This window comes from Natator depressus, chromosome 16 (assembly GCF_965152275.1).
Source record: "Natator depressus isolate rNatDep1 chromosome 16, rNatDep2.hap1, whole genome shotgun sequence".
In the NCBI taxonomy this organism is placed as follows: Eukaryota; Metazoa; Chordata; order Testudines; family Cheloniidae; genus Natator; species Natator depressus.
In genome coordinates, this window is record NC_134249.1 from 24134477 (window position 1) to 24155658 (window position 21182).

Genomic DNA, 21182 nt, shown 5'->3' on the forward strand with positions numbered 1-21182 from the left:
GGAAATTCTCTTGTTAAAGGCAATTACATCCTACACGTAATATGCAATCCTGTTCTCCACAGCTGAGCCTGCGACGGGCAAATTATACACACAAAATGATGGGGTCTAAATTAGCTGTTACCACTCCAGAAAGAGATCTTGGAGTCATCGTGCACAGTTCTCTGAAAACATTGGCTCAATATGCAGCAACAGTCAAAAAAGCGAACCAAATGTTGGGAATCATTAGGAAAGGGACAGATAATAAACAAGAAAATAGCATAATGCCACTGTATACATCCCTGGTACGCCCACACCTTGAATACTGCGTGCAGTTCTGATCACCCCATCTCAAAAGAGATCTATTGGAATTGGAAAAGGCACAGAGAAGGGCAACAAAAATGATTAGGGGTATGGAACAGCTTCCGTATGAGAAGAGATTAAAAAGAGTGGGACTGTTCACTTTAGAAAAGAGATGACTAAAGGGGGATATGATAAAGGTCTATAAACTCATGAATGGTGAGGAGAAAGTGAATAGGGAAGTGTTGTTTACCCCTTCCCATGACACAAGAACTAGGGGTCACCCAATGACATGAATAGGCAGCAGGTTTAAAAAAGACAGAAGGAAGCACTTTTTCACACAATGCACAGTGAACCTGTGGAACTTGTTGCCAGGGATGTTGTGAAGGCCAAAACTATAACTAGGTTCAAAAAAGACCTAGATAAGTTTCTGGAGGATAGATCCATCAAAGGCTATTAGCTAAGATGGTCAGGGACCCAACCCCAGGCTCTGGGTGTCCCTAGACCTCTGACTGCCAGAAGCTAAGATTGGACGACAAGGGAGATCATTTAATAATTGCCCTGTTTTGTTCATTACTTCTGAAGCAACTGGCACTGGCCACTGTCAGGGACAGGACACTGGGCTGGATGGACCATCGGTCTGACCCAGTATGGCCATTTTTATGTTCTTATTGCTCCAAGTGAGCTTTGCATCATGGAGAGAAAAAGTTGGATTTGGGGCAAAATGAGACATAGGAAAATACCGCATATTGTTGCACATCCTTCCCGGAAAGCCACAGAGAAAGAAAAAAGAAGAAGAAATGTAATAGACTTAGCACGACGCACAGCAATAGAGGCATGTTCACTTAACTTCTGGAAAGGTTTCTTTTCTGCCTGCTCTACGCATGCAATGGAGACAGGATTTTAAACCGTGGCCACCCTGAAGCTGGGGCTTATCACCCTCGGAGCCACCACTGACATTTCATCCCAGGAAAGGCAATGGGAATTCAGCAGAAATGCCCACCGAGGAAAGGAATAAGCCAAGCTGAGGCTGCTGTTCCCGTGCCTCCCATGTCCCAAACAAGGAGCAGTGGCACCAGACTGGGAATGTTTCCTGTGAGGATCCTGACACAGATTGGTTTGTTCAAACGGGGTTGGGCTGGCAAAGCACCCTAGCCTAATAAAACGCTCCAGCCCTGCAAGGTACTGCTACCCTCCTACAATGTGTGAGGATACTACCGTAGGATTTTTATTATGGGCACAGCCAGAGTGGAGAGCAGGAGCCTGGGATACTCCACCACAACATCTGCTCCCACTGGGGGAATGGGGAAGGAGCTAGGGTCTCCCCCAGACTCCCATCTCTCCTCAGATCGGCTCTGCCATCCCAAGCCTCCAGCCCTTTTATTTTCTAGTCTGGGTTCTGTTTATGTCACAGCCTTATCACTGTTTAAACAGCAAATTATCGTATTTAATTTTCTTGTACTTTAAAACAGCTTTTTCAAAAGGAAACAAGTGAGATGGAAGGTTATAAATGTGCTCTCGGGCGCCGGGAGCGGCTCCTTCTCATCAGCTCTGGGCTAAGTCTTGATCACACACAGCCACTCTGAAGGCAGGGAAGCTGCTTCATGCCTGGACCCCATTGCAGGATCAAGGACTGAATATGTGTCTGCTCACCAGCATTTCCCAAGGAGAGCCCAGTCGCACAGAGATGGGAGCTACAGAAATCAGTATAAACCAGCCAGATTTGAACAGGGGTGACCTGCTGAGCAGCCCAGTTAAGTGAGCTATATCCTAGAGCACATCTGTTAAAAAATAATCCTATATAATACCTAATTGCTATTAGGGTTCATAAACCCCCATGTACCAGGCCAGAACTTAGGAGTGGTACAAATTAGCCCTACTTGTATCATGCTAATGTAACCATTTACTCCACTCACTGATCTCTAAAGTTTCTTTTCTCCTGCCAGAGCTATTAGGGCAAATTTTGCCATCAGCTACATCCAGGCCAACTCCCCACCTGTGACATTGCCCAGGGCAAAATTAAGCCCATGGACTCTGAATGCAGATGAAACGTGGCTTTGTGAAATATTGTGGATCATACTCTATCCCGTCTCTCTCTCAGCAGAATTAGCTGATGGGAAGGGTGAACAGACCTTTTAAATAGCACAGGTCGAGTCCCTAACTGGATCAGACCTCAATCATTGTGTGCCATAGAGCTGCACATTGGGTACTTTGCAGACATGGGAATTTTCTAGTGTAAAATTCACAGCTGGAGAAATTCTTATGGTATTAAGCCCTGAATGTGCCAGGAGCATAACCAAGTACTCTTGGTCAACAGCAAAACATGGACGATGAAAGCTCTGGCTGTGATTTCCAAAAGGGCCTGAGAGACAGTTAGGAAACAGCATTGGCGGTGGGAGCCTAACTCCATAATAGACCAACGCAGCATTCAACGGTGTCATGATAACCAACGCACACCTTCTGCCATGAGATGTTCCACTATTACCAATCCTAAGTGTGCAAAAATCATGACTGGGCCTCTCAAAGTCATGAGATTAGCTTCCAAATCATGATTTTTTAAAATAATAAATGTGGGGTTCTTCTTATTTACTTTCTAGCTTATAGAGCTTTTAAGGTGCGCAAAGGTCAAGATTTCAAGTTCCTCTCCACAACTCTGAGGGCTACAAGCTGAGATGCTCACATAATCAATCACTTGGCTCCCTGAGCTGGAGTTTTAAGAAAACACCCAATATTGTGAGACTTGTGTTAAAAACAGGAGAGTTGGCAACGCTGGTTCTATGCATTAAATGTGCACAGAATATACCCCTTGGACTGTATCTACCTCTTGGTTTGTTCCCGGAGCAACAAGCATGTAAATATTTTCATTCAATGGAGAATATTCAATGGAGCTCATTAAAGCTCACAAAGTACGGAGAAGTTAGTGATCCATTTGGCAATGAGGGAATCAAAGGTGTGACCCATTTCTAAGAGCAATAACCTCACAGCATTTGAGCTCACTGCCTTTGTAATATAAGGCACACAACTTTACTACACCACACAGCTTGTTATTCCCCACTCCCACCTGTAACTCCTCACAGGGAAGTGGGCAGGAGAGAGTGGCTCAGTTTGCCAAAGTGAGCAGTGTCTCAATTTTGGACTGACAATCTGGGACACCTTAAATGGGCCTGATTCTCAGGAAGTGCTGAACACTTGCCCTCTGAAAAACAGGATCCTCTGAAGGAGCCTCAGACTGGGGCCCCCCAGAATCACGCATCTTTTGAAAATTTAGGCCCATTGGTTTTTTTAAATCTCTCTCTAAAGGCCCTTGGCACACCAATGAACAACAAGAAGATCCGTGTTTATAGGGCAAGAGGGAACATGATCTACTGGGCTGAGGTGAGATCTGAGAGCTCTGCAGCCAACTGTAAGCCTGAACAAGTCACTTCCTCCGTCTATAACACGGGGGTAAGGATACTTATCTGCCTTCCCGCAGGCTGGATGAGAATGGAAGGTGTTACTCAGAGCTAAGGAACGCTGGCATCCTTTGGCGAGGGTGCAACGTGCTAAACTAGCCAGAGGAGACATCCCTTATTATCCGCACCTACCCTAGGAACACAGTGACAATTATAGGCAGGCAAACAGTCAGCCAGGTGGGCCACGGTCAGACAAAGCCAGCTCAACCCCCCAGCAAGTGCAGCACCCACCTTTGCAAACAGGACTTCATTTCCTTGGGACTTTTGTTTGTCACCAGGAAGGGCAGGGAGGAGAGAGGGAAGTGGGAGAGGAGGAGACCACAGGGATGGAGGCCATGCGGGTAAGGCCTGGGGAGGAGGGAAAGGTGCTGATGAGATGCCTCAAACCCACAGGGGTGATTCTGGCTCTGACAGAGCTATGCGGAGGCTTGGCAGTGCCCCGGGCACTTCCCCCAGGCAGGGTCTCCAGGCCAGGGTGGGCACACTGGGGGACGCGTGCCCTGCGGATGCCCAGGCTGTCCCTGTTCTGTGGCTGAACAGAGGCTGTCAGTCCCCAGAGCCGCCCACCCACCCCTCTCACTCACCAAGGCGAGTGACAGATAAACGCCGCTGGCCTCTGCCGTGCACGTGCCGGGGGGCAAGGCAGCCCCGGCAGGCGCTCTGCCTGGGCACGGGACCATAGCCAGGCGAGCATTAGACGCCTGCGGGATCAGTAGCAGCCTGCACCTGCAGCAGGCTCTCGGTCCTGTAGCTGCGTGTTGCTATGGTAACTGTGGCAAGGGGTGGGGTTTCGAGACGGGAGGCCGATGCACAAGCGAAAGGGGCTGGCAAAGGCTGTGGCAAGGCCCCCAGAAATGTGCCGGGCCAAGCAGGAGGGCCAGCTCTCCCAGCCAGTGGCTGCTGGGGATATTGTGTCTAGGTGAGAAGTAACTATGTGAATCAGCCTGAGTTACTTTTACCACAGACTCCGAGACGGTGGCTCTATCATGAGAAGTCTGCGCTTCCCTGCCCTGCATTCCTCTGACGCCAATCCAGCGAGATAGGGCCAGTCCCTGCGCCAGGCTCTGTCAACACGGCTGTTTTGTAAAGGCCCTATCAGCCAGTTTGTTTCACTGCCCAAAACAGGCCCTATTTAATGCCGGATGGGGAACGAGCCTGCACCGGCCCCTGCATGCTGACCAAGGTGGGATCTTACCCACCACTTTACTTTCGCCAGGACGACTGTTTTCTGGGGCTCAGGGGGAGAAAAGGACGTTCTGGGAAACACTCTGATGAAAATTAAAATATTTTTGCTTTAAAAATTTCTCTGTTGAGCTGCAAGGCAAGGGAGGCAGAGGGATGTCAGTATATTATCTGGTCATCTAGACTGTTAAGCTTTCTGTTACGTGTCTGTCCAGCGCCTCCCATGATGGGGCTCTGAGCCTCGACAGGCCCTATTGAAATAACATTGTCTAATGCTCCCCCTTCTCACCCAAGCGCTCTCTGAAGGGCTCGCCCCATGGAATGTATTCGTACCAGCTGCCACATTAAAAATAACCAACTGTAGCTGTAGCATGGCCCAGTGTCATTCATGCAGCAGCTTTGCTGTACATGGATCCAATCCTGCAAACATTTCTGCTGGTGAATATTAGTTTCTCCTGTGAATAGCCCCACAGATATCTATGGGATTGTTTCCATGAGCAAAGTTAGTCTCATGCCTACACGTTTTTCAGGATGAGGTCCCCGACGGGGAGGGAGAGCTGTGAATAACTTCAGCCTGCAAAGCCACCTCTCATTGTCCTCATTCAATTCTCTCCTCGCAGCTCACCTCTGCTGCGATGCCAACACTCGCTCAGCAGCTGGTGCACGGTGACTGCTGCTCGTCACACAGCTCAGACCCAGCGGACTGTCACCGGGTGCCTGCCTTCACTGCTACGCTGCATCCACCTGCTGTCTTTCATTTTATACTGCCAGGGCCATCTTCGTATTATATGCCTGTATACAGCCCCTAGCAGGATGGAGGCCTGAGCCCTGGCTGGGTGTCAAGACGCCACCGCAACACAAATAAATACGCACAGAATGAGGAGGGATGCCAGGTGCTGAGAGGGGCACAGAGCACTGGCCAGAAACTGTCCTGAAGCCCTAATACGCTCACATTACAGCCCCCGAGCCTGTGCAATTTCTTGCTGCTGCAGCAATCTAACCAGCCGCTGTTCAGCCCAGGCTGTGCGTGGCCACTCCTCCTCCGGGAGCGTGATGCCCTGCGACAACACTAGCCCCTGGAAAACACCACAGTGGGACGAGCCTCTGGGAACTCGCGCGGCTGCAAACAGCCCCGGGTCTCAGGCAGAGGTGCTGCATCCCCAGAGAGAGATTCGGGGGGCAAAGGTGAGGAGTCGTCATTTGATTTGTGTCCCTCCTTGTTCTTGATAAAATTACAAGCTATTTTACAAAGGTTTTTGCCTAATTAACTTTTAGCGCTTTGGCTGTTGCGGGCTCAGCAGGTTTATTTTCAGCATGTTTGTCTCTGGCGCTCCCTTTAGACTCTACATTGTAATCACCACGCTCCCCTCCCACAGACTTACAGATAATGACAGGTTACAGCGATTTTTGTGTGCGGCTCTGACCAGGGCTGATGAGAGCTTCCCTTTAGTTTCCACCACATCAGAGAAGCTTTGAATTGGGCTCGGCGACTCAGAGAACGCAGCGGGGACGTGCCCACTGTCCAGCTGCGCCTGGCAGGTTCCTAGACATCTAGCAAACCTTCGGGGCAGGGGGACACGCCAAGACCTGTCATCTGTGCTGCTACCTCTGGTCTTTACCGCCCCAGAAAGCCATCATCTACAGAGCAGCCTGCAGTACTGAACAGGAAGAAGCACTGGCCCTCTGGAACCCTTTGGCCCTATGCCTCCCCTCTGGGGCCCAGGCCCCCGGGAAAGCCAGTGGCTCTTTGTGCAGAGAAAGCTAGAGCCATGAGCAGAAGGCCTCATGGCATACAGCACCCCAGGGAAGGCCCACCCACTGCAAACCTCTGGCTGCTATTAAGGATCCCCTCAAATAAAGGCTCTTCTCTTGAATTCCAGCATGGCACCCCCCTCCCTCGATGCAAACTCTGCTTCACCCATGTGCTCATTTCATTCCATGTCTTCAGTGCCCAATGCCCATCACCTCCGGCTGCCGCATACTTATCCACCTCTGAGTGTCTCTTGCCCTGCCACAGTGGTGGTCGGTTAACACCCTGAGTGACACTTTATACAGTGCCCTGAAGGCAGCACAGCCCTGGCTCTGGCAGGCCACAGAGGCCAAGTGCCCTCTGTCCAAAATGCTCTAGCACCTGCTGTTCCAGGAACTCCCAGCAGAGACCCTGGCAGATCTTAGCCCTCGTGGGGGGCGACACAGGGGAGAGCTGGTCTCAGCCAGCCAGCAGGACTTAAACATTTCTGAATAGCGCCTTGCACTAAGCAGGCAGAAACGAGCAGGAGCCAGGGGATTGCTCAGAGCAGCTCATCCCAAAGCAGCTCTGAATCCCAGAACACACATCAGCAGGAGCGGAGGGGCCTCATGTCTCTAGAAACCAGCTTCTGATCTCTAGCTATTCCGCCCTGACAGGAGCAGCAGGCCCTGTCTGTATGTTTCTCCTGGCCCATAGTGCCTGAGCACTCCTCTGACCCATGAGCAGCGTAGGGACCCTCTAGCCCACCAAGGCATCCCCACAGCAGCTGGGAGGACGCTTCCCAGTGCAGGGTGACAGAGGGGCGTGAGTGTGGTCAAGGTGGCAAGGGCAGTGGCTTGGGCTGGCCACCCAATTATGTATGCAGGGGATCGGCGGGCTTGTAGTCAGTCAGCTAGCCCACGCCAGTGCCCGTGCCACTGTGCTATGATTTTTAACAAAGAGAGCTAGCCCATGTCTGTCTCCCTGCACTGAGACACATGCTCCCAGTGCTGGGCGGACATACCCTGGAGGCTGTGTTTCACCAAGCTGAGATCCTCTGCCAGGGGAAGATTAGATCCCATATCCTGCTGACTGCCTTGCTCCTGTGTGCATCTCTCTGTTGCTCCCCCGAATCTCTGCTACCCCTTAGCACTGCAGAGAACTGTTACTTAGCACCTGGTGATTTGCAGCTTGACCCCCTTCTCACCACAGTGAGAGATCGCTGGCCGTCAGACAGCAGAGAGGTGTTCAGGGAGGATTTTCAACAAGGAGGCACCAATGTGTCTGTGGTGCAAACTCCTTATCTCTGGAGGGGTTACCAGGAGGATGAAAGGCTTCCAAGGGACACACCCGTGAGGAGGTGCAGTCAGCTTAAAAACAAGTCACATTCTGTCTGGATACAAGCTACAGGATACTAGTCATGCAGCCTCTCTGTGCCTCACTCCCCCTGTGAAATGGAGAGAACCATACTCCCTTTCTCCCCCTCTTCATTGTCTCTTTGGGGCAGGGGACTGTCTTTTACTATCTCTTCACAGAGTGCTTGGCACTATGCGCCCTCGGTCATGGCGGGGGTCTCTCGGTGCTCCTGGGCCACGAGTAAATAAGAACAGTCACTAATAACAAAAAGAAAAGGAGTACTTGTGGCACCTTAGAGACTAACCAATTTATTTGAGCATAAGCTTTCGTGAGCTACAGCTCACTTCATCGGATGCATACTGTGGAAAGTACTTTCCACAGTATGCATCCGATGAAGTGAGCTGTAGCTCACGAAAGCTTATGCTCAAATAAATTGGTTAGTCTCTAAGGTGCCACAAGTACTCCTTTTCTTTTTGCGAATACAGACTAACACGGCTGTTACTCTGAAACCTGTCACTAATAACAGCTCTCCATGCTTCCACCAACCGGGCACGATGCGAGAGAGCAGCCGCTCCGCCTTTCCCTTTGCTAGCTTTGCGTTCCAGTGTCTCCCCCGCGGCACCCTGCAGAACTCAGTCCCTTCTGGGGCACTTACCGAGACTGAAGAGTATCAGGAACTTCAAACACACAAACTCTTGTCTATCCACCTGGAGCGCATGCAAGTGTAGGACCAGTTCTTGTGCCCTCAAGACCAGGTTATTCAGGTTGGACCCCGCTTGAGCCGCGATTGTCGCCATCTCCACCTGAAAGCAAAGAAGGAAGCCGGGCTCAGCGGCCTGGAGCATCACACCCTGCAAGGGCCTGAGGAGCGGTGCGTACCACACTGCGAGTCATCGAGCAGGGTCGAGACCCCACCGTGTCTCTTAGCTATGTCCTGCCTGTGGAGAGGGCATGAGCTGCTCATTTTAAACCCCCTGCCACGCTCTTTGCCCTAGGGACAGCAAATAGCCAACACCGCAGTGGGTCTGGAGGTGGACTTGAAAAGACTCCTCTCGTGAGATTCACCCCCCAGCGGAGGAGCCAGCACAAGGCAGGACTTTGGTAGTGCCTAGGTCTTGTACTAGCCCTCTGCACCCTAAGGGTGAATACACCCTAAGTGACTGAAACAATAATGGTACTGGCAGGACAGGTGTCCTCACAGTGTCCCCCACCGCCATAAGACTGGCTGAATGGGATTTAGAATTATTCCAGCTCTCTGGCTGGATTATCACAAGGAAATGGCAGTGGAGGGGGGGGAACAAACTACTCCTTGGCAGGGTTTTCAGCTAGCCAAACTATAGCTGCAGGGCAGCTTGGCTGCATGCACAGGCCGTAGGTGCTGGAACTAGGGGTGCAGGGGGAGCTGCCGCACCCACTGGCTTGGAGCGGTTTTCATCACATACAGGGTTTACAGTTTGGTTCAATGGCTCTCAGGGGATGGATGTCCCTGATTCCCAGGAGGGCAGGGAGCAGCAGCCAGTTCTGGCTTGTGGCTAAAACATTACAGGACAGAGGCAGCAAAACTGCGGAGTCAGGGTGAAATTCATCCCTGGGTAGCCAGTATAAACCCAAGAGACTACTTAAGTCCCACGGCATCACAAATGGTGCTGCACAGGTCCTCTGGACAGGGTGAATCTCACTTTAGAGAATAAACAGGGGTAACTTGGAGACACACAAGAGAAAATAGCAATCTTCTGGGTTATTATTCATTCTAATTTGTGTTTAAAGAGGGAGCTCTCACTGCACAACAGCAATGCTGTCCTGGGAATAGCTGGAAGATCAGGCTGCGATTCTGGGGAGACTTTGTTCCCATGTTCCCTGCAAAATCTACTATTCAAACAGAGCTGGTCTGTTCTCACACCAATTTCTGTAAATACAGACATGACTGTTGATTTTTCTTATGAGAAACATTTTGCTCCAAACCCAAGAATTCTCCCCTGGCTGGAAGGCAGTACATGCCGGCCGCCTGCGCTCCGGGGATGGCTTGGGTCTATCTACAGATCATTATTTCTCCCCTTGTGCAAAAACAATTCCGGAACCCAGCAAAAACAAAACACCAGGCATCTGCTTGGGTCAGCCTCAGTTCACGCAGGAGGCGGGACAGGACAGGAGGGCCTTCACCAGAGTGAAAGAAGTAAGACAAAAGTCACCCATTTTTTCTTCCCAGTTTGGGCTCCATGTAGCTGAGATTGTCTGAAACTACGGAGATGGATTTTGGTTCCCATGGGCTCCCATCCTGGAGTCTGAAGTTCAAACCAGCCCCAACATTTAAAGCTAAGCAACCAAAACTGTCCAGGCTGGCCTGACTTCACACTACAGCCCTGCAAAGCCGCTGAGTTTCCAATGGCTGCCATACAAAACCAGTTAGCCCATAGACTGCAGAGCCAGGCGGGCCACGGCCCGACTACTTTTTGGCCAGGCCAAACCTGAGTGTGATCCTGTGCACCATTTCACAAGTCCACTCACTAAAATTTGGAGGGTGTGGCTCCATGGGCTGATGGGCTGGGGGGTTAGATTGCTTGGGGGAGGGGGAATTTCAGAGCGGGGGAGGAGTCAATGGCTCCCCCACTTTAAATGTTGCCCCGCAGCCCCCTGAATTGGCCCAAGGCTCACCCAAAACTCTGATCCTAGAGAGATGCCACCAGAACCACAACTAGGGCAATGAAACACACTTAATAACAACAGATTAACCAGCTGGAGAAGGGAAAGGCACAACAGATTAACCAGCAGGCACATGGTGCCTTTCGTGTGCTTTCCTTTTGGATTAAAAGCATTGGTTCTGACCCAGCGAGGAAGCAGTGGAATTTCTGATTTCAACTGGGTGAAAACAAAAATGGCAAAGAAAAGTGACTTTTCATCAGTCCCATTTGGGAATAAATGGTGAGAGAGGGAAGATTTTCCTTTGCAGAAATATGGCAGATTTGCAAATCCTGAAGTGAACAGGAGGACGGACTGGGGCAGCAGCACAGTTACAAATCGGGAAGGAACTGGCCCCCATATCGCCCGGCTCCGGTTAGTATCCCAACGAATGGACAAAGGCACAGGGCCTGCTCCCCTCTGATGCTTCACTCTTTGTGTCCATCAATCCATCTGCAACAATAATGCAGGCTCGCTATTAGCTGTGCTGTCCCGACCCTTTCATGCCGTTGCTCGACTTAGCAATGCAGGAATTGCAGTGGAAAGGTACAGTCTGCTGAAACACTGGAAGGCTTTTCCCATCAAAGGAGAGGACATTACCTCCTGGCCTGTCACAAGCAGCATACTGTGCTCCTTCCCATGTTGCACCTGCCTGTAGATATGGTCAAATACCAGCAGCTCGCTCCAGCAGTTCTGCAGCAGTTTCATCTGATCGCCTACCTGAAACACAGTTGAAAACACAGCCATTAAAACCTCTCAGATCTGCTCACAGGCTAGGGACCTGGCAACACACAATGCAGAAGGAAGGTTGGACTTGGATGCAAAGTTGTCAACGGATGAGGTCTTGGATGCTTTTGAAATGAATGAGCTCCCCCGACCCTGTCCGGTGTCTCTGAGGAGAAGCCGGCATCAGAGTTCCCTCTGCTCTCTGACATACCCCCTTTCCCCCGGCTCATTCCTCAAGCCTTCCTGTCAATGCCAGTCCATGTCCCATTAATGCATTGTGACAGTAGTGTGATCAAGTGCACTTCTGGCTCCTGTAATCGGTGACAGGTTGAATTCACATTGTCAGCTGCAAAAGCCCATGTATGAATCAATGTCAGATTTGGTGAGGGCCTCAGTGAGCTTCCCACATCTCACCATGCTCCCGCAACAATGCACAAGAAGCATGTGTTGGAGCAGAATAAGGCAGTTCAGCAGCAGAGGCAGCTCCCAAAAGGGCTTTCCTCATGTGCCGTGATCCCCAGCAAAGCCGAGCAGTCGGTCAAGTTCCCTTAAATACTGTATTGATTGGACTGTACACAAAATGTACAAGGCTATTAACAGAGAATTCCCCCGCCCCGCGCAGTAGCATTGGGTGAAAGAGCATAGCTGGAGCCAAGGTGCATGCCTGTACGTACACCGATAGATAGAAATGCACACCTTAGCTCCATCTATGCTGACTCACCCATCACTACACACATATATTTATATATGGTTTTGAGTTTTCCAGCTATGTTGGGTCATGGTCCACACCCTACAGCTGCACTGGAGAGATATGGGTCTGCATGTGTGTTTGTGGGCTGTTCTGGAGCGCCAAGATGGAAAACAAACTGCTGGACCAGAGAGCATTTTACATTTACCAGCTGGAAGAGGGGAATGTAGAGCAATTTGAATGGAGAAGCGAAATGCAGTTCTCAAAAGTCAGACAGCATGTTACCAGCACAGAAAGGCAGGCTGGTCCAGCCGTCAGGGCTTTGGACCATTTCAAGCTGGGTGGTTCTGGTTCAGTCAGATGAGTTACTTCTTCAAGGAATTAGAAGCTGCCCCAGAGTGCAAACAGCAAAGAGTAAAGGGCAGGTGTTCAGCACAGCAGAGTTGGGGAAACAAGAGTGGTCTTGTCACTGAAAGAGACACAGCAACATCTTAGCATAAGGAGTTAGTTTGGCACGGCCTCACTTTAAAGAAATACATCAGCTAGCTGCACCCTGGAACCTAACCCAACTCCACCTCATGCAGCAGAGTATGGCAAGAGGCCGTCTGCCAGCAGGATGGGCTGATCAGTGCCCTCACTGCATTATGCACAGTTGGATTAGTTGGACACTTGATAAGCTGAAGCGCTCTGTGATGGCAGGGCAAAGTTTTCCTGGGAATAATTTCTGTTCAGCAATTATCTAATGGAACATTTGACCAGTGTTACCCTGGGTTAAAACAGGTCAGGTGCGAGATTTGTACCTTGTTTTCTGAGAGCATATGTGGAGAGAAGCAGCATTTAGCCAGCTTGGTCCCCATGGCTTCGTGATACTCCTGCCTCTCCTGAACAGCGTTTCCATGGAACACAATCGGTGCCAATTAATTAAAAAAACCCACCTTTTATGTCTCTGCATGGAGATTGACAGAGTCAGGGGAGAGGCAGAAATACCCCCGAGCTCTGGAGTTTGATGCAGACAGGAAAGCCCCTGGCGTGTCATTTTCGGCAGGGGCTCTCTCATTTGGTGTGTGCAGTCTATCCCAGCATGCCTGGTGGCACGTCGCTATAGACATGTCTGTTATCACCACATAGGCACACACAAAACAGGGTGGATTAGACCCCGGGTTCATCTAGTGCCCCCATTTTGCGTTCGCTCTTCTGGGCCTGCGTGCCCCCTAAATCCCACAAGAACCCCTTTGAGTGCTCAGGGGGGCCAAGGCTGTGTCAGCTGTCTGCACAGGGGTGAATTTCACCCTCTGTTCACAGTGAGTGCTGGCAGGACAGGCAGTGACTCTGCGGGGACACAGCAAGATACTTGCACCAAGTGCATTTAGAATGCGTAATCGCCAGAATTCACCTCTGCCTTTTGCTCACCCAGTCAGGGAACAGTCACTTATATAACTTGAACAGCCTGTCAAAAGAGCTCCAGTTTCAAGCAGGGACTACTGAACTTTTCGCAGCCGTCCAGCCTGCCCGTTGACTGAAGCATGTTCAGCTGAACCGCCCAGGGGGTATTTTCCAACCTGCCGATACATCTGTGGAAGTTGCGATCTGCTTGTGGGCAGTCACCGAACAGGAAAGAGCTAAAGCTGATAAGAGAAATGTTAACTGCAAACAGCTCACTCCACTCCAGCTAAGGCACCTGTGCTGTGTTCCCAACACTGGTGGGGTAACTTCACAAGCCACATGGAAGGTGACAAGTCACTTATGTGCTATGTGCCTCAGTTTCCCCACCTGTACCATACATAGTATGTAAGAATACCGCTCTTCCTTCTCTCCCTCACAAGGGGGCTGCAAGACTTAACGACCATTGATAGCAATGCTGATAAGCCCTCCAAGATAGACAGGCTCAATAAGAATACCCAGCGGCTGCATTCTACCTGCAGTCTGCAGAGGTGTGTCTCTTCGGTACTGTGTCTGACCAAGCGCGCTGTCAGTGCTCAGTGAACACTCAGGATACAGTCCTGGGAGCCCCTCAGGCGAAAGGCACTACAAGGTGCAAAGGTATGGAGGACATGGCAAGTTGCATTGCACCAAGGAAACAGAGACCCACACGGTACAGGAGAGAGAAGGAGCCAGCCACTGTGCAAAGCAAGCACCAAGCTGTGTTACGGCCACCCCCACACCGCTTCGAGACAAGTAAGCTTGTTTCATTCACACTCTTATCAGCACTGGTTTGCCTCCATAAGGCAAGAATCTAACACAACCTGTGCACAAATCTTTAACAAAATGACTCTTGGACGCAGCCCTTCGCCCAAAGCTGCCCGGAGCAAGAGAATGCAATGTTGTTATTTTACACAAAGGCTTTGTGTCTCCCGGGATGGAGCTTTGGCTACTTTTTAAATGAAAGAATACAGTGTCCATCCTTCCCTTGCCCAGGAATGTGGGGTGGAGACGGCCCGTTTTGGGGAGTGTCAGTCCTGAAACGTATTTTAACTCACTGACTCCAGGCTGGAGTGCATTCTGCAGGCAGGCCTGGGGGGTGCCCCGAGCTCAGGGAGGAAATGCAATCCGCACCTTCAGGGCAGGCAAACCGTATTTCCGGCTCCAGGACTTGCAAACTGAAGTGACCTGATTTCTTTCCAAGTGGCCTCTGCCTCTTCAGAGTCTCTTTTCCTGGCTCCAGGCATTCTTCCCAGCTGCTGCCATAACATGAGCAGACTGCAAACCACAGCAGCCAGCTTCCACAATAAAAGCCAGGTAGCGCCGATGCTGTGAGGGACCCCGTTTTCGGCATGGGGGCACCTCTGGCTCCTTTGGGACTGGTTTGCCCCCTATTCCTGGTCACGATTTTACACAATGTCGAGAGACAGGAAGCAGTAATGAGGCTGTCTCTGGGCAGATCAACAGGGACAGGAGCATCTGCTCACAGCTGCTGAACAGAGAGGGGCTCCTCACTCACTCCTTTAACAGAGGAGAGAGGAGAGCTAAACCCGAGGGCCAGATGCTTAGCTGATGTGAATGGGCGTAACTGGGCATCTGGTCCCAAAGCTGCAGCTCCCAACAATTCCCAACAGTCCACAATTAGGTCCCACCTCTGAAGCTGGACTTTGTGATTTAGGCCCACTGCTAACTGTGATCCAGTTCTACGCCCCACCCACAGACCCCCCATTCTCTCAGCCGGCATGGGACAGAGCAGCCCGGGTTGCAGAAATCAGGTATCGAGCGACCAGATGCCACCTACTGAGAACAGATTCCACGTTATTATGTTTAGAACCATATGTCTTTTCTGCTATATATGGCATTAGACGGGAATGTATCCAACCAGCCACATGCCACAGACAAGGATCCTTCTAAGGGATTGGAATAACTGTAATAACTAGTCCCCTTTTCAGGTTCAAATGAAAATAAATGTCCAGTGCAGCAGGCACAAAATACAGCTTTTGTATTTAAAAAATTACAAAAACTAATACAAATGTTTTCATGATTTAAAAAATAAATAACAACTGGAACAGTTATTAGTTTGCATTTTAATGTATCCCCTCCACTCCACCCTGGATTTGAAACCCAGACACTGCTGGCCAGGCAAAGAGAGAAAATAAACAACATCCGAAATAAAATGCAAAGTCGGGGGGGGGGGTGTTAATTCTTTCGTCGTGATGACGTGAGGTGACGTGCTCAGGAGATGAGATTGCTGCACAGACACCCTTTAATTCTAGGAAATCTGAGGCAAGATTTTCTCACACATTCTGCTCCCATCTAGGCACCACGAGTGTTGCCAACTCTTGCAATTTTTTATCCACTCTGTTGTGATCTTTGGTGTTTTTCAGGAATCTTCAAGAGCCAGGGGAGAAATGAGAATCTCGGCTTTCATTTAAAAACGAAGTAGAAGGTTCTAGCCCTCATGGAGAAAAGCCTAGAAATGGGGGCTTTGCTGACAAAAAAACCAAAAGGCAAATAAAAAGACCCCCACATTTCTTGTTTAAAAATCTCCTCAATTTTAAGCCAATCTCATGATTTTGGGGGGCCTGGCTCAGGATTATTGCATGATTGGGGTTGGCAAAACTGAGACTTTCAGACACTATAGAGAACAAAGAGGACACCGCCCCACACACACACACACACACACACACACACACACACATATGCACTGTTCTCTGTGGGAGATGCTGGGTGCTGCGCTCTTTTGAAAATCTGGCCACTCGAGCACAGAGGCCAAGGCAAGGCCATGGAGCAGCAGCAGCGCCCCCCCCACACACACACTGGCCATAGCTCGCTGCCTGTCACACTCACCAGCCACTGTGCTGCCCCGATGCAAAACAAGCAGCTTTGGGCAGGGGAAGTTCCCCGGCTCCTGGCGCTTTTCCCTTCTCCAGCCCCTCCCCTCCACACCCTCCTCCCCCATCCCTGCCCCCACCACCACCTCCCAAGCCCCCTTCCAAGCCTCCAAACATGCCCCTCTCCCATCTCAGCAGTCCCCAGCCTCACACTGCGGCTTCCTTGCTCCAGCTGGCCCCAGCTCCTCATGCTGCCCACGCAGAGCCAATTCCTCACTGCCCCCGGCCCAGGTGTGGCCCATCCCAGCTCTCCCTGCTGGCTCCTGGGAGAAGTCAGGAATCAGCAGCAAAGTGAGGTGGATCATTCTGGTGCTGGGGCTGAGACAGCTGGGGTGGGCTTCCCCAGGGTACCAGTCTGCCCTGCCTCCTACTGGCCACACACTCTCCTCCCCTGGGGCTGCAGCCCTAGGGCCTGGATCTGCGCTGGCCAGCACCTTGTGCGCAGGGAGTTCAAACACGCGCTGTCAGGTCTGGCCAGTCTCGGACAGGTGCAAGAGCTGCACAAGGTGCTAGGCAATGGAGAACCAGGCCCATAGCAACCACCGCTGGGGAGCAGCCAGAGGCTGCAGGGTTAACTGCTATTCTGCGTCTCTCTCCCTGGGCACCCCTGCTTTCAGCGGGGTGAAGGACACTGAAGAAATGTTGCTTTGTTTTAACGTGCAGGAGGGGAAGGAATTCTGCCGACATCTTACCACACTTTTCTCCATCGTCAGCCCAGCTGCCAGGGCCTGGGTTAGCAAATCACCAGGATTTGGGCAGTGAGGAGAGAGGACGAAACAGCAGAGCTGGATCCTGTTTCGACCCGTCAGAGTAACAGCAGTAAGGCACCTGCGTCCTACTCCAGGTCATCAGCCCTGCCTCGTGCTCTCTGGGAAGCAGGTATGAGTCACGAAGGCTGGAGTGTTCCCAGCTGGGTGCATGTTGAGGGCAGAGCCCTTTGGAAAACCTGGCCAGAAGTGTCACAGTGGGAGCTGCTATTGAAAACACTATTGAAAATCTGGACCCTTGTCTTGGTGCCTAGATGAGTCCTGAGCTCTTCTGAAATCCGAGCCCCAATTGCGAGTGCTGAACCCCTGAACCGCTGGCTCTGAGCTCTCGTGAACTTCTGGCCTTGTGAGACAATACGCTGTTGTCAGTGGAAGGAGGAATGGGAGAATTAGCAGAGGATGCATGAACCTCAGGAGTTCCAAGTTTTGTACTGAACCTAGAACTTGTGGGGTTTCAGTGGGTCCAAATCTAACAAGCCAAAATGAGTTTCCCCCTCCCTTTTTCTACAGGCTGATCCATCTGGTAGCATAAAGGATCCTGGTTCTAAATGATTTTGTGAGTGGCTTTCAATCCCTATAGAGAAGCCACCCTCATCTTATCCATCAGGAGGGAAAGAACCACATGTTACTGTATGCTGTGGTCTACCAAGCGCTGCTGAGCACTTCGGTGTGAGATAAGAGAGAGGAAAGTGTATCATGAATATGAGGAATACCTCCACCAAGAATGAATTCAGGTCTATTGGAAGGGCCTTGCAATGCCATTGCGTTTGCTGCTTTTAATAGAGGGAAGACAAATGCAGTGTCATGGAACTGGATAATAATATCGTCATTCTGCTGAAAGGGCTGCAATAAACTAGCGCCTGTAGATTGCAAAGGGAATAGACATCAGACAAGAAAGAGCGTTATCGTTTCTGTGCCCAGCAGCCTTTAAGAATTACCTGGGTTTCTTTTTGATATGCTTTGGGTGAAGTTAGAGTTCAGGAGAGAGGGACGGACGGTGCTGGGTACAGACAGACAAAGTGCAGGAAGCCTTTCCTGGCGCTTCCTCCACACTCAGCTCTGCCACTGCAGCTGGATCCTCCTGCTCTGGCCCCCCAGCTATTCCAGCCATTGACCCCCAGGCCCTTCTGTCTATGCAGCTCAGACTTGCTCTGCAGCCCCGTGTTTTATTCCAGTTCTGCTGGTGTCCCTGGAATGCACAGCAAATTATGCAAACCTTTGTTGTGACTGTATATGGACCCAGAGGGCTTGGAAGTGGGGCTACCAAACTCCAGGATTCAGTCAATAAAAGCTGTCCATCCCTATTAAATACATTGTGAAAAATCAGTGGGTATCTGGCTGCCCCATCACATGTGCACTAGTGCTGGGAGGTACCCACTGCCCTTAAGCACTCTAGTGCTGCAGAGTGTAACCTGGCGCCTGCCCTTCCTTTGGGGCAGGGCAGAGGGAGGGTGGAACTAGCAGCGTTGCAGGCATGGCTGATTGACCCTGAGGAGGCGTGTCTGCATTGCAGTGTGGTTATGGAATCACCACACCGTTAAAACCTGCTTCGGATTTGCCATGTAAGTGGGATTGAAATGTGTTTGAACTGGGTCCCGGCATCTCTCAACAGCCTTGGACTCTGCAAGGCAATAGCACAGTTCAGACATGGTTAAAAGAAGTTTAAATCCCATCTACGCTGCAAGATCAAACTGCAGCCTACCCATGTCATGCACTACCAGGTTCTAATGGGATAGGGCAGCAGGGACAAAAATCACAATTCAAACTCTCTGAACTCCCAGCATCAGTGTGTAAAGGCTCCTTCCCTTGGCTTTCCCCCTTGCCATTGAAACATGCCCATTGACTTTGGACCATCAGGTCCATGAATCTCAGTTTTGGGGCTTTGCTTTGGTATGTCTCCATTACAGATACAAAGGGTAGAGCTCCACAGAGAGATCATCTCCATAAAACCTGTGACTTATCAATGTCCTCTAACAAGAAGAGGACTCTTAATGGATGGCCATTCATAAAACAGAATCCGTCAATCATTTCTTGCGGAGATGACATGCACACACATACTCTTCTAAAAGCTAAGCAAAGAGTTTTCCTATTTAATGTCAATGCTTTTTAATCAAGTACTTTATCAAGGACCTAACACACACTATCTTTAGAGAACACATTCTTCATTTTAAAAGAAAGCATCTAACTTGTTCACAAAACCTGGTAACGGACATTCCAAGACCTGGCGATCACCCCAGCTGCAGCATCCACAAGAAAATTCCTTTATGATTAAATAAGGTTTTCTTTTGGCATGATCGGAGCTCTACATAAAAATCCATTTACCTGTGATAAATGGTCTTTAGAATAGAGAGGGCTTGAGAGACAGGGCAGAAGCTATTTCAACACATACAACATAACAAATTACCAGAGACCTGGTGTTGCTATTAAGAGGCACAAATTGTTTAAAGGTCTAGGCAACACGGTCACCTAATACAGTAACTTGTCACTACTAAAAGTCTGGGGTCAAAGCTACTAAAGCTTATATAGTGAACAATAAAAATTCCCTAGCAGTTCTTCATACTTCCTGAGAACAACATGAAATTTCAAAGCCTTGAAAAGTGTTCAGCTTCACGAGTTATCTGAAGGGACTTTAACTAATGTGTCTAACAATTAATCGTTTTCCTTTAAACCCATATATGAATCTGACATGGAATTGTCAACGAAGTGCCTAGATCAGCATTCTGCATATTCCTTAGCATTATGTTGCAAGGAAGCTGCATGCCTTGCATGAACATGACACGAAGATGGAAGATGCATTATAGACACATAGCCTCACAGCGCTAGACACTGGTGCTGGTTTCCCCATCCTGGGCTGTCTAACAATCATTGAAAAGGTCTGGGCAGTGAAGCTCGTACATGGCTCAGTGACACAGGCTCACATTTTCAGCATGCACCTAAGTCTCTGCGGTCACACAGCAAAAATTACATGCCAGCGCCCCGCCCCAGGTACGGCTTCAGAAAGCCATGCCCAACATTTCCATGGGCGTTAGTCACATGTTCCTGCTTTTCAGGGGAGATGTGCAGCATCCAATATGCAGTGGCTGGCTTGTAGCTCCTTTCACCCATGCCATGAGATAAGCCCCAAAGCTCATTGGCTTTCCTTTGCCCTACTCCACATCCCATCTTTCTCGTTTCCAGCCCAGCCTGGCTTTTCTCCTTTCCTCCAAATCCTGCTCTGGCTCGGACAGGCCTCTCTCTCCCGAACATGCCTCCCACGCTGTGAATTCCACCTCCCTTCCTCTTGGCCCTACCTGGTCCCAGGTCTGGCCATCTGCCTTGCTAGGGCTGATCTTTCTAAATCCCTCTGAGTGCAAGGAAGCCCCAGAACGTGGATCTCTGCAGATGCACAAGTGAGGCAGGACCGCAGGAAGGTGGGCGCAAGGCAAAGTTTCTGGGAGCATTCAAGGCAAAATTAACCGAGTCCACGGAGTGGAGAGTACAGCATGTGCCCCTGTCCTGCTTGATGCAGGGGGAAAAAGGGACTAGCTGACCCACAATTGGCTGTTGAAGGCCTGTAGATAAGGGAGAGATTTCAGATTTTGCGAACCCCATCCCTGCCCAAGACTGGACCTGCCCGTGCTCCTCCCTTGAAGTAGGGCTGACCTCAGCTGCACTCCGAAATGGCTGAGTCCCAGCCCGGCCCCTGACTATGTCTTTAGCACCAGAAGCAGGCTGGGCAACGTACAGAGCAGGAGGACAAGATTCAAGAAAGCTCCGGTGCTCCAGGCACTGGCATAGGCCTGGGGAGACCTGGGTTCAATTCCCCACTTTGCCAAAGGCTCCCTGTGTGTGACGCTGGGCAAATCTCCTGGTGCCTCAGTTCCCCCTCTGTCCAACAGCACTGACCTGCCCCACAGGATCAACGCAGCAAAGAGCATGAGGCTCTCAGATACTGTGGTGATGGGAGCCAGAGAAGTACCTCAGACAGGTCAGGTTCCCTCCAGAAGCATAATAGAAACCGAGTGACATTGAGCAGAG

At 50.4% G+C, this 21182-nt stretch overlaps 1 protein-coding gene across 2 annotated transcripts in view; it reads right to left on the bottom strand.

The window, feature by feature from the left end:
* NR5A1 (nuclear receptor subfamily 5 group A member 1) overlaps window positions 1-21182 on the bottom strand; it is a 63467-nt gene that overhangs the window by 9422 nt on the left and 32863 nt on the right. For both annotated transcript variants that reach the window (XM_074973686.1, XM_074973684.1), the window contains 2 exons: window positions 11272-11387; window positions 8651-8798 (listed from right to left, as the gene is read on the bottom strand). In XM_074973686.1, the coding sequence (XP_074829787.1) occupies window positions 8651-8798; window positions 11272-11387 (264 nt within the window). The remainder of the gene's footprint in view (window positions 1-8650; window positions 8799-11271; window positions 11388-21182) is intronic.